This window comes from Cotesia glomerata, linkage group LG7 (assembly GCF_020080835.1).
Source record: "Cotesia glomerata isolate CgM1 linkage group LG7, MPM_Cglom_v2.3, whole genome shotgun sequence".
Classification (NCBI taxonomy): domain Eukaryota; kingdom Metazoa; phylum Arthropoda; class Insecta; order Hymenoptera; family Braconidae; genus Cotesia; species Cotesia glomerata.
In genome coordinates this window covers 7,512,366-7,533,626 of record NC_058164.1, presented here as the reverse complement: position 1 = coordinate 7,533,626, position 21,261 = coordinate 7,512,366, and the positions used below count along the sequence as shown (strand labels likewise).

Here is a 21,261-nt window from a genome sequence, read left to right as displayed (position 1 = left end):
TTTTTAGAACAATTTTACGACAATTTTGAACGTTTTTTAAATGATTTTCATATAGATAATTCATTTTTGCACAGCTGTAGATTTGTCATGTTTAAAACATCCATTATATTATGAGAAACATCATGATGGTTACGATAAAAATAATTATTATATTGCTCCTAAACATTAAATATTGTAAATACTATTTAACTTGTTGTATAACATTCATTAAATCGATTTCTGCGTAATTTTATAAATTGAAAATTCTTAAATAAATGTTACTTGTCTTATTTTGATAAATATTGAATATTAATTGTGTTTTATGGATCATGTAATATTCATATTCCGATACGGTGTAAATTTATTCTACTGTTACACCGGTATTACACCGGTTACACCAATATTACACTGGATTTTTAACACCGCAAAAGAGCACCGCTACACCGGTGTTAATACACAGGTGTTACATAGCGGTGTTGAAATGAGTCCATTTTAACACCGCTTTTTTTACAGTGTATAATTACAATTATTAACTTGATGTTAAGAAATAAATTTTTCACTCTACCGCTTTCTATTTAGCAATTTACATTGCAGAGTTAATTGTCATGTGATAAATTTCGAACTTACTGACCAGGTGACACTTGTTAGAGGCATATATTTTAAAGATAATATGAAAAGTTTCAATTTAATAAAAATAAAACTTTATTTTGTTAAAAATTAATTAATTAATTTAATTTTCTAGGTGATTCAACAAAAGTTAAACAACTTGACGCATTGGTAACTCAAATGGCTGGATTTGACGAATACTATTCCGTTACTGGTCAAACCTACAGCAGAAAAGTTGACATCAAATGCGTGGGCGTACTGGCATCTCTTGGTGCTACTATTCATAAAGTAATATATATTTTTTTAAATAATTAAGTTGATTAATTAAATGTTTTTTTATATTTCAGAATTTTTCGGATTATGTGTTGAATATTAAATCTTTAAATTAATTTATTATAAATCAAACAATTAAGGTAAAAGACCCCATTAGTGGCACCTTTAACCCCTATTAGTGGCACTTTTTCTTTCAATGAAAAAATGTTTTACTTGGAATAAAAATTAAAAATATTTTTGATCTAAAGAACTTAAAGATTAGAAATAATATATTCATTATTGAAATTAATGATTTCATTAAATGAATAAGTACCAAAATCAAAGAAAGTGTCAGTAATGGGGTCCCCGCCACTAATGGGATTTTTTACTCTAGTATAATTATTGCAGATTAATCTTTTCAAATTTCAAAAATTGATTTAAAAAATTTCAATCTTCTAATCAATAGTTATATTTTTTTTTATTATTTGAAGTTTCTCGAATTCACTCACTGTTAAAAATTTTCATAAATTTATTAAATTTTTAGTATATAAACATATTTTTAAATTTAATTTAATTTTTGTATGAATATGTTTCAAAAATTAGCTTATTATTTATTTAACAACATAATGGTAAAATTACAAACAAAAATACGCAAAAATAAATTACCGGATTTTATGAAAAAAAACTCAAACTTTCGTAGACTCAACGTACAAAATTAATGATAAAATTGTAAAATTTAATTGTAATTTTGATAAAATTTTTGTAATCTTAATACACTTTTTCACAATTTGTAGATAGTCAAGTTTGTAAAATTACATGACGGCTACTTATCATTATTACCAATTAAATCCAATAAGTTTCAACCATCAAGCCAAACAAAACGATTGCAAGAGTCAAAATTTCATTGAAATGTACCCAGAAATTTTTTGGTCTAGAAATAAATGTAAACATGTAAATTGAAGCTTATTTTCTCAGCTATCAAATGAATTTTACAGAATTCAAATATCTCGACGCGTTCTGAAGTTATTTGAAGGAAAATCAGTAAAAATATGAAATTCTTAAATTTCCATTATTTTAAAATGCTGTAATTTCTGAACTAATTGTCCGATTCAGCTCAAATTTAAACTCGACCTTCGTAATTGTCTATAAAATAAGTATGTTGAGTTTCATTAAGATCCCTTAAGAATTGTAGACGCTATCGTGCTGACAAGCCGCATTATTTATACTAATATTATAAAGAGGAAAGATTTGATTGTTTGTTTGTTTCCATTGAATACGCTCCGAAACTACTGAACTTATTTTAAAAATTCTTTCACTCTTGGGAAGCTATACTATCCCCGGGTGACATAGGCTATATTGTATTTTTAAATTTTTATTAAATACTCAGCTCGTCGAGTTAAGTCGGAATATAGCAAAATTTTTTAAAAGTTGCGTCATGAGAACAAATACAACAGTTACATTTTTATGAAATTTACTAAAAAGTACAATTATCATTAGGGAAATTTACTTTAAAAACATTTTTTTTTTTTTTTTTTTTCATTATTACAGATACAGATCAATATATTTACATGTACATAACTATATTACAATCTGTCCTATAGAGATGCAAAAGCACCTGTGCACAGGACTGGTATAATATTTATTAATTCAAGATAGCGGATTTATATAAACTAAAGAGATAACAATTATAAGTTACTAGAATATTTAACATTGCTAATTAAAGTTTTAAAGTTTAGTGCCAAAATACAATTACTAGCCTTCATATATTTATAATCCATTTCAGTAGATTATTTTTGTTAGATTTCTTATCTCCTTTCACACTTTAAATTATTGGGTAGTTTATTAAAGTATTTAATAGCAGTGTATCTAGCACTCTTGCTAGCAATTTTTTTATTTATCTTTGGTAAGGGAATAGATCTATTTCTAGTATTAACACATACATTTTCATACTCAATTTTGCATTCATCATAAAACATTTACAATGATCTGATAATATAGGTTTTACTTATATCGAGTACATTAGACATATTATCGCCTAATTTATTTATTATTTTTCTCTGATTTATCAAAATTGATTTTAGAATATTATTATATGCACTTCCCCACGCCGTTATTCCATAGTTAATAATGCTTTCTATAAGGGCATGATATATTATTTTTAACGTTTTCTTATTCATGAAACTACTTATCCTATGGAACAGAAAAATGAAGTATTTGAATTTTTTTAATAGCTCTTTTATCTGATAGTCCCATTTCATACGACTATCGATAATTAAACCTAGATATTTATAATATTGCACTCGTAGCAACATTTTATTATTGATATTCAGTTCAAATTCATTTGGTACACTGTCAAAATAACAAACAAAAGTTATGAAAGAGGACTTATCAATGTTGAGCGATAATTGATTACTACACAACCATAGATTTAAATTACTTAGCCAATAATTAAGTTTAGATCTGACGTCATTCCAATTTTTGCCAAAGCCCAGTACCGCAGTGTCATCTGCGTATGAAACAAGGGATCCGTTTGGGATAACTTTGAAAATGTCATTGATATATAGAATAAATAACAGTGGTCCCAGGATAGTACCCTGGGGCACTCCTATTTTAACAAGCATCCTTTCACTTAATTTATCATTTATTTTTACACTTTGATATCTCTCGCTAAGATAACTTCTCATAAGCTCCAAAACACAACCCTTTATTCCATGTGCTTCTAATTTCTCAAGCAAAATTGAATGGTTAACCGTATCAAAGGCTTTTGCCAAATCCAGGAAAGCTATCGCAGTTGGGCAGTTTGTATCAGGATTTTTGTATACGTATTCAGTAACAAAGCTGATTGCATCGTTGGTACTTCTGCTTTTGACAAAACCGTACTGCCTATCAGATATAATTTTATGTTTGTTTACAAAGTTAATTAATCTTTCATATACTATTTTTTCCATTATTTTAGCAACATTTAGAGAAATAAATTATTTTTTTTTTAACATTGCAAATAATAACAATAATTTTTTATTTACAGATCTGCACTGACATCAGACTTCTAGCCAGCATGAAAGAAATAGAAGAACCGTTTGAATCAACGCAAATTGGTTCTAGCGCGATGGCATATAAGCGGAACCCAATGCGTTCCGAACGTTGCTGCAGTATTGCGCGTCATTTAATGAGCCTCCAAAACAACACTCTCCAAACAGCTGCGACTCAGTGGATGGAACGAACTCTGGATGATTCTGCCAACCGACGAATCACCCTTGCTGAAGCTTTTCTCTCCGCAGACGTGATCTTGATGACTCTACAGAACATCACAGAAGGTCTAGTCGTTTACCCGAAAGTAATTGCGCGACACATTACCCAGGAATTGCCTTTCATGGCTACAGAAAACATCATCATGGCGATGGTAAAGGCAGGAGGAGATCGGCAAGTGTGTCATGAAAAGATACGAGTCTTGTCTCATGAAGCTGGTGCTCAAGTTAAGCAGCACGGCCTAGACAACGATCTTGTTGATAGAGTCAAAAAAGATCCCTATTTCGAGCCGATTTTGAACCAACTCGATAGTCTTCTGGATGCTTCAACATTCATTGGTCGTTCTTCTGAGCAAGTTGTAGAATTTCTTCAAAATGATGTTCAGCCAGTCTTGGAGCTCTACGCTGGACTGGAGCAAGGACGTGTTGATCTTAATATTTAAATATTTTAATTGTTGATTCAGAATAAAAATTTTCTGGGATTAATAATTGTCAGTACTTGTAATTAGTTTTTTTTATCTGTTTATAGATGTATATAAAGATTGTTTTTATTCAATAACATAATTTTTGACATAACAATTTAATATTTCATTTTTTATTCAACAATTTCATAAAATTTTTAATACCTCTTTATGGTCTTTAGGTGTGATAGGTCCGAAAGGAAGTAGATGTTGAGAGAAGATATTAGTAAAGTTAAGAGATAGGAGAATAGTAAAAAAGAAATAAAGATAAGAAAAAAAGATCATTTATTTTTTATTTGCATTTAAAAGTTGAAAAACAAAAAACAATTTGAAAATAGTAGGTTTGTACATTCAGAAATAAAGTTGTAAAAAATAACAATAATGGTAAAGATTGAGTTATTGGTAAGAATAGTAGTATAAAAGATATCGATAGTATAGATTTATAAATTAATTATAGTAAAAGTGAAAGTTTATTGATAGACTAGAGGAAAAACGGTGGTATAGATGTTTAGATCGTGGAAAGGAAGAAGTGAGAAGAAGAGGAAGAGTAGAAAAATAGAAAATAAATTAGAGGTTGAAAAAGAGAAAGGAAGAAAGAAGAATTGAAGTATAGGATAGATTTTTAGAGTTGGAAAAACAAGTTTAGATAATAAAGAGAAAAAATAGTTTGAGAAGAAAGAGAAATAAAGAAAAGTAAGAGAGAGAAAAAATAAAGTTTATAGGGGGAAAAAAAAAATAAAGAAAGACAAGAAAAATTAGAAAGATAGATGCAAAGTATTTTTATTTTACCAAGTTGAAAGAAGACGTTTAGAAAGTTGAAAAGAAAATTTTAAGAACTTGAGAAGAGATATTAAAAAATTACAATTGTATAGAATAGTACAGAGAATAAAGTAAAAAGATAATAGTTTGAAAGGAGAAGCAATGTTTTTTTTAAGAACAGAAAAGAAGAAAAGTAAAAGTTTTGTTTTTGTTGAAAAATAAAAATTTTGAGAGGAGAAAATAGTAAAGAAGAAAAGAGTAGAATAAAGAGATAAGAAGTAAAGGATAGTTGAAAAGAAAGATAAGAGGAAACAAAGAGAAGAGGAAAGGAAAGAGAAGAGTTAAAAAAGTGAAATAGATATGAGCAAGAGTAAAGAAGAATAGATATAAGATGCAACAAAGTGGTAGAAAGAATAATAGAGTGTATAAAATTTAATAGAAAGTCCAGCGTATTGTCTTTTTTTAAGTACGTGACGGCAAAACGCGGCGTACAATTTCGAGATCATAATACTGGCGGGTAGAGAAAGTACTTAGAAGATAACTGATAAAATATTATTGAAAAAAAAGAGGCTAGGAAAGTTTGAGTTGAAGCGATTTAGAGACAGAGAAGGATTTACATTGAGCAACAGATGAAGAAATAGTTGAAAGTTTAGATAAGATATTGAAATTCAGGACAACTGAAAAGAGAGTAGAAGTATGCTTTTAGAGAAGAGGAAGAGAAAAAAGAGAGAACGAAAAGTGAAAGAGAAAGAAGAAAAAACATGAAGAGGAAGAAGGAGAAGAAAAAGTAAATTAGAAAAATTGTAAAGCATTTTTGGTGCTTTGAGTTTGAAGAAGAAAAGTTGAAGATAAAAAAAAAAGAAGAGTAAAGGTAGAAAGGAAGATAGTAAAAGTATAGGTTAGGATAAAGAATAGTTAAGAAAAAGTGGAAGAAGGAAAATGTAAATTGAAAATGTAGATTGAAAAAAGTAACATAAAACTCTATGAAAAATATATGTAAAAGTAAGAGATAAAGAAAAGTTAAAGTTTAGGAACTATCACAGTGGTTTTATCAATCGATAGGTCAATAAAAATAAATGTTGTATTAAAGTTAACAAAACAAGAACCAAATTGTAAACTCAAATGATTTAAAGCCATATAAAGGTACATCGGGAGTAGCGTCCATGCGGTTAATTTAAAATCTCGCTTAGTTGTTTAAATAATAATCCAATTTCTCCCTATTGAATCTCTTGATTATTAAAACATTTAAAATAAATTTAAAGTTGGTGGGAATGTTCCGATCAGGCGCACGGCATCATTTTTATCGAGTCATACTTTTTATGTATTTAAATCGTCTGTTGCCGTGTGAACCTGGGTTACTTTTTGGCGACTCGGTACCCTGAGAAGGATGTTCCTTCAGTAGGGTTGCCGGAGTCCACGAAAACAGCAAGCTGATCACCGATCTCGGAGTCCAGGAAGACAAGATTTGAGCCGCCGCCAATTCCGGTGGACACTATGGGGGTCCAATCATCTGATCTGTTAGCTTTGCGCTTTAATGTCAGCTTCAAGTCGGCGGTACCATATCCAGCTAGGCTGAATTGGTACAATCCGGGGCAATGAGTCGTGAATATTCCTGTTTCTGCGGCGTATCCGACGCCTTTGTTTACTTGCGTCTGCGAGAATTTCAGTCGGGTATTCTGTGAAATTAATATTAATTAGTTTACTAAAAATAGTCCACTAGAGATTATATTTATCTAAAGAAAATAATACTTACGGTTTTAAGTCCTGATGTTGCGGAGAATGCAACTACTCCAGCACAATCTTCGGCATTAGCTAATTTTAGCGAGCCTAAGGTTGTGATACCAGATGATGGTGGGTCTGGTCGGGCCCCATTTGTCAGGAGACTTGTTGTTAATATCAATAATACCGTCCACACCAACCTGAAAAAAAAAATATTCATTAGTTTTTATTTAAATGATTTAGAGAATAAATTTCTTTTTAAAAAAATTAGCAATGTTTTCATAAAAAAATTATTTGTTGAAAATTTACAATAAAATAATTTCTTGTGATAGCAATATCTACTTTTTTCAAAAGAAATTTTTTTTCTTCATGCAGACAATTTTAAAAAATTTAATTCCAATAATTTATATATAATTTTCTATAAGATCTTTGTCTAAAAAGTCGGAACTTAATAAATGATCAAAAATAAATAAAAAATATTAGTGTATAAGTTGAGCTCGGAGTAAAGTGAATTAATTCCATGATTCATTTAAATAATACAATTTGTTAAGAGTCATTAATTTTTTTCAATGTAATAATAATGGAGGTTTTACTTGTATCACCTGGGCAGTGTTTTACAAGGGAGGGTGGGGTATTATTTCTCACTTCCCTTTGTTACACAACACACTTTTTTCCCAGCTCTACTTTGTATTTACTTCCATCATTATTATCACTTCATTATACTCACTACTTCTTTTGACCCCACCCCCCTGCATGTCGGGATTTTTTCATTCCCAACACACACTTCTTAATGCGGCTGTGGACCGACTTGTGTCTTCTGTACCGCATTCACCCTGGTCCTTACCACTCGGGTATTGGAACAGAAACATGGGGAAACCACAGAGAAAACCCATGTTAGTACAGTCGGAGCTGGGTTAAGTCTACAGTGATTGATAAGAAATTCTTCTTTATCGACCACTGGAGCATTAGGCCCCTATCCTAGTGTGCAGAGATCCCTCGCGCTAGCCAACGCTGACTAGAGTGATCACTCATTCAAGTTGTTGCTTAAATGGGTGATCACCCAAGTCAGACGTGTGCCGCCCGGCTATCTCTGCCACATCCAGAGGCTGGCAACATTAACGCACATATTTTTATTTATAATCACTGAAAAATATTGGTGCGTGTCGGGATCGAACCCGGGTCCCACTCTTTCGAAAAGCGGGCACCGAACCGACCAGGCTATTGCCAGCCTCTAATTTTTTTTTTTTTTTTTTTTTTTTTTTTTTTTTTCAATGTAATAATTTAATTTACTGTTGGTAAATCACGTTGGTATTAAATAAAATATTCTTGTTACATAATAACTGTCATATTTGTAATTTTTACTTAAATTTTTTATCCTTGAACACTTTCAAACCTCTAAAGGTAACCTAGCATTTCTTCTTTAGCATAAAATAATCAACAGTGATATTTAATAATTTTTTTACTGTTTGTAAAACTATTTTGCTTAAATAAGTTATCGAAAAAAATTGGAATTATTCGTTTTAATTAAAACGACTGAGCTAAAAGTCATTTTTAATCGTTAAATTTTTGGTGACAAATTTCAATGATCAAATTTTATTTCAACATTGTTGTTTTTTTAATATTTGAAAAAATTAATTTTAATTTTTTTAATAAATAATTAATCTACTTTAATTTTTACAAAATATTTCAACTTTTCTAGTAAATAAAAAAATTACAATAAAAATGAACATAAATAGAAAATGATTTGCCAAAAGAAATTATACTTTTACTATTACAAAATTAAAAATAATAAAGTCTAGCAATAGCCAATTACACTTGTATAAACATTACAACCCGGCAAATCGTAAAACAAGAGATACATAATTTAACATGTAATAAATTTCAAACACAGTACTAATAACGACTGTAAAAGAAGGAATTAAATTTTTATCGACTTAAATAATTGGTAAGCGATAAGGATATTGTTTTTACCGGAATTTATTTTTATTTTATTTCGCAGTTACATAATTTTAGCTCAGTATATTTTGATTTTTTAGATACAAGATACGGACACGGCGATTGAGCAGATAATTCAACACTAGACACGTGAGAAGAGAAAACAAGTTTTAGCAAATTATGTAATGTAAAAAAGTGGCATGCGATTTCGCGAATAAAATTTTATTTCTCAAGTTTACGCATTTGGTCATGTTTTAATACATGATTATTCAAGTAATATAAATATATAAATATAAACATAAGTAGGAGAATGTAATATAAGGAGGAAGGCTCGTCTCCTTTCACTCGAGGTCAAACCCAATCAGATAACCATCTTTACCCGGTCATTTCAAGAATAATAAATGACATTTTGTAAATTACAAAAAAATTTCATTTACCTCCAAGCGTTTTATTTGGAATATTTTCTAATAAATTTCTTCTTAAAAATTCGTTATAGTAAAAAGCATAGTTTTATGGTAATTAATTCTTGTAATAAATTGTAACTTCCTTTGTTTGAAAAAAAATATATTTATGTATAAATAAAAATGAAGGTACGATTTCTCCAAGAACCGGAAAGTTTTAAAAATGAAAAGTGGAACTTGAGCTGCACGCTGCACTGACCGAATAACAAATCAAACGAGAACATGAACTAATAAGGAAACACGAGTTGTGGTGGGTTCACGCACCATCGATTTACCCCACTTTCTAATCGGAACTTAAGAAAAGAAAGTGTTAATAACAGTTATTTACTTGACCTTGTTATCTGGGAATTCATTTTTTTTCTGTTAATTTGCGGACATCTTAATTATATTTATTTATTGTGATCGGTTGTCGGAGTCGCGAGATCTTAATCCGGGCGGGCGGGGTTCGGAACCCGACGACGGTAAAATAATTCTGATCGTTGAATATTCTTCTTCTTGTTATTTTGTATTTGAATTATTTATAACTAATTATTTTAAAATAAATTTATTATAAAAAAAAAAAATAATAGAAACAATGGTATTCAATAAAATTATGTTGACTCCAGTTCCAGAGTAGTAAAAAAATTATAAGAGAGAACCATTAAGTTCTTTTGTAAGATATCTTGATTATAAGCTCCAACCTAACGGAACGATGAAACATTTCTAATATTTCTTTATTATACTTTTTAATACTATTCTTCATTGGTCAATTTAGAAATCTTGAGGTATTCATTGAACCGGCTCAAATTATTACTATCAATTCTTTTTACTTCTTATAAATGGTTAATAAAAACAACGGTTCAAGTGTACTGACTAAATGACATTAAAATTCGAACGTACCCATTGTTTCTTTTTTTTTTTTTTAGATTAAAAAATGAAATTATCATCCATTTTTAATATAATTTACATATGTTTTTTAATTTAAAATTTTTGTCTTGTATCAAAATTTATTTGTTTACAATACTATAATTAAAATAAAATAATTATAATAACATTCATAAATTTGACCGTATACTTGGCTTAAGACACTTCCGTGTTTCTGGATATAATTTTTCAAAGTGTAAAAAATGTATGTTATTTGAATTATTTATATCTTATCTTAATAAATTGATATGTTTTCGATTTGAATTATTAATAAATTCAATTAAAATTATTTTTCAAGTTAAGAATTAAATATTTTTACTAATTTTTTTAACAAAATTTTTTATCAAATAAATTTTTAAAAATCCTGAAAATTTTTAATTAAGCCCATTAAAAAACATTAACTTATTAGCTCATAAGTGTTATGTAAATAAACAAAAATAATTTACACTTAATAATAAGTTAAAATGTGTGAATTAATCTAATTGACATTCTTAAAAATAAGAAAGTGTACAAATAAGCCCTTTAGATGAAGAATAAATAATTAATCAAAGCCGTGACAACTAAGGATGCTTTTTAATATCATTTACAAAAAGGTCACATTCTACTTGTTGGTATACAAGAGATAATCATAGGTGTATGTGGGTGTTAAATGTTAAAAAAAGGCTTGATAAATCGAGTCAACGGGTTTAAATTCTAAAGACCCTTTCACTTTTCTAAGGGGGTACGGTCTCAAGGCAGAATCGTGACACGGAATAGATTATATATTAACAACGTTGTCCAGTTTAAAACTAGATTGTCCAGGTTCTAGATTTGTAACTCTAAACTATAGACTTTGATACTGTCACAAGTCATAATAGTATGTTAATAGTAATTTATAGAACTTTGCAAAGTACTACTTTATTTTTTCACACTTACTACTCCGAGTATGCAGTCAATAAAATAAAATTTATGACAGGGATATGATAATAACAATTACAAAAAAATACACTTCTGTCAATCGTTAATGGTCACGTAACATTTTTATCGAAGCTGAATCTGGTATCAGATGAATAGATGAATTGATTAAATGGAATTTTTTAGAATAAAAATCCCACTTTTTCGTATCGAACCGGCAATTAGATCCAGAGGTCATTTGAATAGTATAGAATAGATAACGAGCGAATTATGTCCTTATTTTACAAAAAATGAAAGAACGTTTGTAATTGAATGTGTTTAGAGAACGTTGAACAACTAATCATCATAATGTTTCATAACCATGCAATACATTAACACTCATTTACGGATATATTATTTTACGTAACTAGATTCCAGTCCGAAGTTTACTACGGGGAGAGTTGTTTAATTTCAAAACATGATTGAGCATAATTATAAGTAAATGCTTGAAGTTTAAACCGCATTATTAGCGAGGTTTATTTATCTTACCAATTAATCGTTCTATTTTTTTTTGAAAAATTTTTTATTTTTACGAAATTGATAATTGTAATTATTAATAACATTTTTTTCTATATAAATCAATTAATAATTAGCTTCTTTATCTATAAAAACTATTTTATTGATTTTAATAATTATAATCATTTCCTTCGCGTTTAATCAATTAAGAATTTCTCAATTATTTTGAAAGAATTTATTTATTGTAAATATTTATTAATTTTACTATTTAAGTATTTTTTAGTTGATTTAAAAAAATTTAATTAATAACAAATCACAAATTTATTCATTCAATTGTAAAAAAAACAAAAATTTTGTTAGCAATAAATATTTGCTAATTTTTTATCACTATTCAAATTTTTTTAATGTTTTAAATTTTTTTTAATAATTTCAGTGAAAAAATTATAAAGTTTTTTTCTAGTGATAAAAAACCATTATTTAATACTTGTTAATAAATTATTTATCACTTCATTACTTGCCAATTAATTTAGAATAATAATCAAACAAATATTCGAAAAAAATATAAATAATTACAATAATCGTTCTCAATTATTACTGTCAAATTTTTTATAAAAAATTCACTTTAATCAATTTAAAAATAAAAATTGCCGATAAATCTTCAATAAAAACAAAATCACGATTATTACTGATTAAAAAAAAAAATTAATAATACTATCTCCAAAATTACAATAAAAACCCTGAATAAATGTTTGTAAAACGATAAAAAAACAATAAAAACTTACATGATGTTAAATTGTGGTGTGGCAGGAACACCCTGGCCGGGTAAACCTGGATACAACGCGGAGCGTTGTTTCCTTGAAGTCGTCCAGGTGCGTTAAGCTCACTCGGTACCACGACACACCTTTATATCACTTCCGAGCAGCAACAACCTGCTCCACACTCCACAATCCATCGTCCGGAGTCTCTATTTTCTCTTTCTCCTATGTAGCCTGTACCAGCACGGCTCCAATGCTCCCTCTCTTCTCTAACTCGCATTATTTTACACGGCGACCCATGTACCCCACTTACCCGGCTTTTTTATCAGTCCACTTACTTATTCTTGTTGCTCATACTGGCCCACATGAACAGTGACAGTGGTTTTTTAGTTATTTATTACCTCTTTCTTCTTTCCCTTTTTTTAACAAATCTCCATATCTATTACTATTTATGCACATATTTTTTTTTTAATAAAAATTTTACGGCTGAGTTATATCAACAATTATTGCCCAAGTTTTATTTTTTTATTGACCAACGCCAGTTAAATTTTAAAATAAAAAATAGCAAAGTACTAAGCCAGTTCCTTATTATATTTTTAAAGGACCATTGTTCGAGTTTTATTGCTCGCTATTAACTGTGAAAATAGTTTAACTAACGACTCAATTGTTAGTTGTTCAACTAATACATAGTTCTATAACAGTAAACTGTACAAATGGTCATATTTAAATGCTGGAAATTAGGTTGATATAAACAATAATTGTGTGGATTTTAAAACTGTAATAATTATTACAAAGTGAAAAATTTTAAATAAAGTTTTTGTAAGCTCTGATAGAGTAATTTATTAACTGTTAATAAATATTGTTTGGAGAGAAAATTACATTTATTAACAATTAACAAATACTCATTAACTACAAATAAATATTTATTAGCAAGTGATACATCTATCACTTGCTAATAAATAATTTTTTCAACTGTTAAAAATAATTTTTCAAGTATTAGTAAATATTTTTCAATTGTCGGATGTTGAAAAAATCATTCATTAAAAATTAATTACTTAACAAATTTTTTTTTCACTGTGAAACATAAAAATTTAATTAAATTAAATTATATTAAAAAAGAAAATAATAATCCATAAACATACAAAGAAAAGTATGGTAATATTTTTACTGTAATAAATTTTCAGAAATATTTTAAAAGTAAAATGGTTTTATACGATAGAAAGTGCTTTTTTTCTTTCAAACTAATATAGCGAAATTAACTAGACTTATATACTTATAACTATAACTATATTCATTACGTCACAGAGATTAAAGACGAGTGTTACAGATCTGAAAGTGTGAACAAGTTTACACACAACGGTAGCAACCGGTGTAGCATTTGAGATTAATTAATTTGACATGCGGACCATGCTATTAATAAATCTCCCGCAGTTCATGCTTTGAAAATTACACTTCGAAATTAGATATAAATATATATAATAGTAATGCGCGTTGAAACTTAATTTATATCACTTACACTCAATTTTAGATAGCTCTGCATGCTTCAAATTAAATTATATCATCAGAATTCTGTTTATTATTATATAAAATGTAAAGATCGCATCAAATTTAGTCATGTAGTAAATGAATTTTCATCATCAGATTAAAAAAAGTTTGTAAAATTTTAATGTTTAATGTTTATTATTTTTGTGTGTTAATTTAACAAAATTTATCAAGAAGTGAAAAATGTTTTTTTAGCAAAAATTTATCGTATTTTTTTTTACCAAGAATTAAATTTCTACTTTTTATTAACTTCCCGCTAAGAAAATCGAAGATTTTCAAAAATCGGGAAGTTATTGGTTTTACCCCGTTTTTCGAAAATCTTTTCATCAGATCTCGACGTTTTGAGTTCCTAGGAAGCTTCCCTGAATGTTTTCGCGATGATGTGTGTGTGTGTGTGTGTGTGTGTGTGTGTGTGTGTGTGTATATAACCCTTTTATAACCTTTGAACTGCTCGATTGATTTCATCGCGGTTGGTGCCCTTCGAAAGGGCTTGACCAAACTTAGATTTTGAATACAATTTGGACCGATTCGAATCGGTAGATTTTGAGAAATCTCAAAAAAACTACAAAAAAATTTTTTTTCAAATGTGGTTTTTTTGGAATTACTTTTAAACGGCTTTACCGATCAATTCCAAAATCTAATCAGCTCTTAAGATCAAAAAACCACGTCGATCACTGCAAGCCCAGTCAGAATCGGTTGATTCGTTCGTGAGTTATCGTTGTCGAAAGAAAACCGAAAAAAGTGTTTTTTCGGAATTACTTCGAAATTCTTGGCTCGATCGATTTAAACTTGAAGATTCTTCATGGGGCTTTAAAAATTACGTCGAATGCCGCCAACCGCGTAAGAATCGGTTCATTCATTCAAAAGTTATTGGCGTTTGAAAATGCAAAAAATTGTGTTTTATTAAACTGCTATTAGAGTTTTGAGCTCGAAGAGCTCAAAATGACACAAAAATCATATTTGTGAGCTCGAAGAGCTCAAAAACGTAATGTGTAATTTTGAGCGCTTAAGTACAAAATGAGCGGGAAGTTGCAGAGATGGCCTTTAGGGTCAACCGTTGTCCTAATTTTTTTTACTTAATATTATTACATTTTATATTAAAATAAAAAAAAAAATTTTTTTAAATAGTTGCTATTTACTACACTTGGAAAATTACAAAATTTTTTTATCACTATTAGTGATATTCAAAAAATAAAATTTTCTATTTTTTTTAAACTCTAGAATGTAACAAATAAAGCTGTTAAAAATATCTTTAATTTTTTTATTGATTATTACATACTTGAGACAGTAACAGTTATTTTTTTTTTCTTACCCACGAAAATAATAATTACCATAAAAAATAATCAAACTTTCTAAGCTAACATAATTAATAATTATCATTCCGTCAAAGTAAATATCACTATTTTTTCCCGTCCACCAAATTTGAACACTGATTTGTGGTACGAAAATAAAAATATAAAACTGATTTAGTATTTTTATAACTAAACAGTAATTTCCTTCTAAATTTCAACATTAAAATCTAAATTGAACTGTAAAAAAACATTAATTGAATTAATTAGCATAAACTTTTGCATATTATTACTCCAAAAAATTTCAAAAGAAGGAAATCATAAATATAAAAGTTTCTAAATATTTTTAGTCCTCAATATTATTTATTAAATTTTATTTTCAATTAAAAGAAAACATATTTCTGAAGAAAAATATCAAAGAGCGACAGGTGAGCACCGAAACCAAAAAAAAAGTTATTTAGGTTTAAAAGACGCTGTAGTTAAAAAAGCAATTAAGAGACAGTAATGACTTGAGCTCTTATATTCTTTCACAATATAACATCATTGAAGTCTCTTTCATTCGATGAAGCCTCTCTCCTTCCTACTTAGCCCACAACAAAATCTCGGTATAGTAATCTGTATCAGTGGGTCATACAGCGCGTTCGCTTTTGATAACACACTTCGAACTGACTGTAATTGGTAAACATATAACTTGTTTATCAATCAATATTTATTTTCATTTCCTTTTACATCTTTGTTTATTTACATTATATTACTTATCTTACTTTAGCATTTAGTGTGCTCATTTGTATTATACATTACACTATATTGAGATGCATTAATATACACGTCAGTTCTGAGTGCACACGGGGAAAAAATTACAATTATAACATCTTATTCCAGGACCATATAGAGAAAAAAAATTTCTATTGAGATTTTTTGTAATGAGAAATTAATTTTTTGAAAATTTACGACAATTTCATTTCGTAGCTGAAAAAATAAAAATTTCTCTAACAGTAACTATTTGAAAAAAAATTTTTGTCATTCGTAGAAAAACAATTTTAGGTAGACAATTTGTGAATTTTCATTCAAAATTGTTTTTTTAAAAATCTAGAAAACTATTTTACAACTAGAAAGTTAATGTGAAAAAAATTTTTATTTTACTAGGTAAGAAATTAAACTGTTTAAAATATTCACCAAATCGATTTCTTATTACAATATTGCTCATTTTTTTTCAAAAGGAATTTTTTTTCTCGCTGCAGACTTTCCATACGTTTATTTGATAATTTTACATTTTAAAATTTATCATATTACATCGTAAAAATACGGATATCTACTATTTTATGAGCATTTTTACGATGTAAAATCGTAAATTTTAAAATTTAAAATTATCAAAATAATCGTATTGAAAGTCTGGCCCTGGATTACGATATAACAAATATAATTTTTTCTACAATTACGTTTCCTTGCAGCTAAATGTAATGAAGTGAAATATTATTGAAGCAATGAGTAATATTATTGGTGAACCAGGAAGTTTATTTTACTTAACCATAAAGAATTAAATTTATTAAAATTTTAAAATAAATCTACAATATCAATTATATACTTTTTTTTGTGAATGATGTTCTCGTCCATAATATAAATATTATTTTAACTCTATCAGGAATTTAGACCGGAATTGACCAGATGTTACATTTTTAAATGTTGCGATGTTCCGTTGATTTATTTTCGACTTCTTCAGGCAATGTACAAAATTGAAACTAGAATAAGTACCCACGACATGCGAAAATATACAGTCTAATATGTATAAATATTAAATCAATGAACGAATACAAAATTAATTTTCATCAATATAAATGGATAATCGAATAAAAAGTATTTACATACTATAAAGTCAGATAAAATTAGTAATAATTCAAAGTTATAGGAAAATTTATCTGTGAACTTTTTGTATTAATATTAAACATAAATTTGATAACAAATTTTTTTTATAAAAAATTATCTTACAAGAAGTCAAACTATTCATATTTAATTATTTTATAACACATACAACAAACATGTCTCAGCTGTTCTGTTTTATTTACAATTAATTCTGAAATTTTTAAGAATTTTTTTTCAAAATTGTTGAAAAATATTTCAAATTTGTTTTGACTTTTTTGGACTATGAGCTCGGTCAACTTTTCGTTGCATAAATAAATTGATAAATAAATAAGCAATTACATGATAAATATCATCATTATTCATTAGGGGGCGTCCATTAATTACGTGAGGTGTTCTAGGGGGGGAGTGGATCAAGCTAAATCTTACCAAATCTCACTTAGGGGGGAGGGGGGATCTTAACAAATATCACGTAATTTTTTCTTTAGCAGAAAACAGTGTAAAATTGCGTGAAATAGTATTTCTATAATAAAATATGGCCAAATTTGACACAATAGTGTTTGTCGTATTCGTCTGAACCCTGCAGAGCAGCAAAGTAGCGCTCGATTGTTTAATTTGATTATTGATCGATAGGTTCACTAATTTTTTAGGTAGATTTATTTAGAAATCTATCGGTGGTAGCCGGTCTCATGTCGTAATTTTAATAAAATTTTGTCATAATATGTTTAATTATCTTCAATTTAAGCTATTTTTCGTCGACTTTTAATACTTTTTTCAATTTATTTCGTAGTTAAGAAAATTAAAAAAAAATCAAGAATAAATTAAATTTTAGCTTTTATCATCAAATGACTTTTATCTGTAAAAAATCTGATTTTTTAGGTAGATGTCTTTAAATATCTATTTGTTATAGTCAATCTCATGTCGTTATTTGCAAAAATATAATAGAAAATAAATTTTAGGACATTACGGCCTTTTAATAACGTGTTTTTTTTCAATATTCAAACAAGAAATCTACCTATCCATGTCGGGTGTAGCCGAATGGCGCTTTTTTTTTCTCAATAATCCAACACGTTTACAGCCAAAACATAAATTTTGAAGAATCTCGCGTGAGATTAGGGGAAGGGGGAGGGAGTTGGGGAAAATCTTACGAAATCTTATCAAGGGGGGAGGCCCCCCGGGTCAAAAAATTTTCAAAAATGCCTCACGTAATTTATGGACGCCCCCTTAGACTCATTTTGCATTTTAAAAAAATAACTTGATTTAAGAAAAAAATTCTTGAACCCAAAATATCATTTTGGATTAGATAGAAAAAATATTGAATTAAGGACAATTTATTTGAATCAAGAGCAATTTTTTAGTTCCCGATTTTTTTTCAGGAGATTCAAAATGATTAAATTCTTCAAAATGATATTTTATTAATGTGGAGATGATCTCATTATGTATTATTTATTAAATTTTAATTCTTATTAAAAAAAAATTTATAAAGAAAAAATATCAAAGAACCAAAGAGTAAGCGTTGAAACAAAATTAAAGTTATTTGGGTTTAAACCACACAGTAGTTAAAAAAGTAATCAAGAGACAGTAATGACTTGAGCTCTTATATTCTTTCACAATAAAACGTCATTGAAGTCTCTTTCATTCGATGAAGCTCTACTCCTTCCTACTTAGCCTGTAACAAAATCTCAGTATAGTAATCTGTATCAGTGGGTCATACAGCGCGTTCGCTTTTGATGGCACACTTTTGAAACGACTGTAACTGAAATTGGAGAACTCATAATTTCTTTATCTTTCACCTTTACTTCTTTCAGTTCCTTTTACTTGTTTATTCCTTTGCATTAACATTAGTATTCAGTGTGCTTACTTGTATTATACATTATACTATATTGACATGCATTAATACACACGTCAGTCCTCAGTGCAGAGGCATGTAATGAAGTAAATTGTTATGTTCAGAATAAGATAAGTGGCGAACCAGGAAGACGTTACTCACTCCTCACTCGCCGGTGCCAACTCTAATATATATGTTTCCACTTTGCATGACTAAAATTTATTAATGATTACATATTATATGGATCACGGAGATACCGTCGAATAAATCTTTGGTTGACTCTAACGATTTGTCGGAGAGAGTCTGTCATCCGTTGACAATTGACACTTAAGCCGCCTTTTATAATTGTTATTAATCATTAGATATTTTTGATTAATATCACGGTGTTTAACGGTAGATGCATGTGGCTATTTTCAGAAGAAAATAAAATATTTTATTGTTGTTGTTTTTTTTTTTAAATCTTTATTGCAACATTGAACATTATCAAGGAATTTTTTATCGTTATGATGATGCTTGACTTTTTGATCTGCCTCAAGGCAATTGCTGACTTGAACTTTTTATTTTTTATTTAATTACTTATTTTATTAAGTTGTAAAGATTTAATAGCAAATGTGAAGTTAAATTTTTTTGAAATTATTTTCATTGATCTTAAGAGAATTATAGAAAAATTAATTGAATCATTAATTATCTGTATGAAAGTGAATTGTTACAAAAAAAAAAAAAACAATCATATAATCTACACAAATAAAAAAAAATTTACTTGATTCAAAAGAAAAAATTTTAACTAAGAAAATTATTTTTAAATAAGAAATTGTTTGATGAAATTTTATTTTTTGATTTTTATTTTCTTTTTTGTTCGCAAAAAAATATTTCTTATGTAAAAATAATTTAATTTTAAAAAGATATATTTAATTTACTTAAACGTTCTTACGAAGAAATTTTTCCGCTTGTTTCAAGATGATCTAACTTCAAAATGATTTTTTTGGTTCAGGATTTATTTTTTTTTAATCAACTTAATGTTTTCTTATCAGTGTATAAACTTAAAAATTGATAAAAATGCGAACTGTACACGGAAAAAAAAACGAAAAAAATTACATTATAAATCGTAATAAGTGTAACTTCATATTCAAAACTATAAAAATTGCCGTCTAAAATAACATTTTTAAAATTCAAAGTTTGAATGTTAATTTTCCAAGTTTTTAAATATAATATTTATATTTTACCATGTAATTTTTACAAAATCTGTAAAAATTACAATCTGAAACTGTAATTTTTCCAGTTTTTTATATGAAGCGCTACGTTATATTTTTTTTTCATAATTTGATCCGTCAAAAGATTGTAACAGCAGGAAAAAAATCATTTTTCAAGAACAAGATTTTTAGACTTTGAATTTGTCGGATAAAATTGTCAAACTAAATTATTTATTATGCAAATATAACAATCGAAGTAAATTTCAAGATATTGATCCGTATATTAACGACATGGAAAACTTTATATATATTATCAGTAAAGGCCTATAAATATGACAGATTGAGTATATTGCTCATTGAGTAACGTTTCAATAACTTTTTTTATTGGACTTTAATCATTTTTAATCGAGCACTACTTAGTTTCACTGACCCTACACGATTGAGTTATGTTTAAATTAGTGTTGCAACCGCGGCTTTCATCAATCGAGAGCAATGCTGTAGAACATTTTTCCTAAGATAAATATTATTATTAACTAAATAGCGCTTGATTACTGTGCAACTGATAATTTAATTTATAGTTTTTAAGGTGACTTTCTTTTTTTATTTTTTATAATTCATAACAATATTTATTCTATTTAATTAACATTGTTGAAAGAAAAGAAAACAAGCAACGGTAATTAATTATTTATCAAATTTAAAAGCTTTTTAATTCTTATGATTATTTTTCTTCGTGGTAAAAAAAAACATAAAAATCAAAAGGAAAAATTAATTTTGATAGCCTTATAACTATCAATTTTATCATAAATAATCACTACTCACAACAATTCATGATTCATGCACATTAATTGCACATTAAATGCACAATTTAAGCTAATCATTTTTGCATTTAGTCTTTTTGTTGTTTGCTTACCATTTTACTTATGTATTATTATTATTATTATTATTATTATTATTTTATTAATATTATTATTATTATATAATGGACTCATTATGAATATATTTGATTGTATGGCCCTTAGGGAGCACTTGCTCTAGGGTCAAAATTATTAAATAAATAAATAAATAAATAAATTAATAAAAATTTTAAATAA

The 21,261-nt window shown here is 27.8% G+C and overlaps 2 protein-coding genes across 2 annotated transcripts in view; one reads left to right on the top strand and one right to left on the bottom strand.

The window, feature by feature from the left end:
* LOC123269472 (adenylosuccinate lyase) overlaps positions 1–4,571 on the top strand; it is a 47,564-nt gene extending 42,993 nt beyond the window's left edge. The window contains exons 4-5 of the mRNA XM_044735187.1: positions 722–873; positions 3,863–4,571. Coding sequence (XP_044591122.1) covers positions 722–873; positions 3,863–4,525 — 815 coding nt within the window. The 3' untranslated portion in view covers positions 4,526–4,571. The remainder of the gene's footprint in view (positions 1–721; positions 874–3,862) is intronic.
* Positions 4,572–6,328: 1,757 nt separating this feature from the next.
* On the bottom strand, positions 6,329–12,647 carry LOC123269474. Its single transcript, XM_044735189.1, has 3 exons — positions 12,492–12,647; positions 7,056–7,221; positions 6,329–6,978 (listed from the first exon to the last, which is right to left on the bottom strand). Coding segments are annotated over exons 1-3 (489 nt in total). The 5' UTR covers positions 12,494–12,647; the 3' UTR covers positions 6,329–6,657.
* Between the last annotated feature and the right edge of the window lie 8,614 nt (positions 12,648–21,261).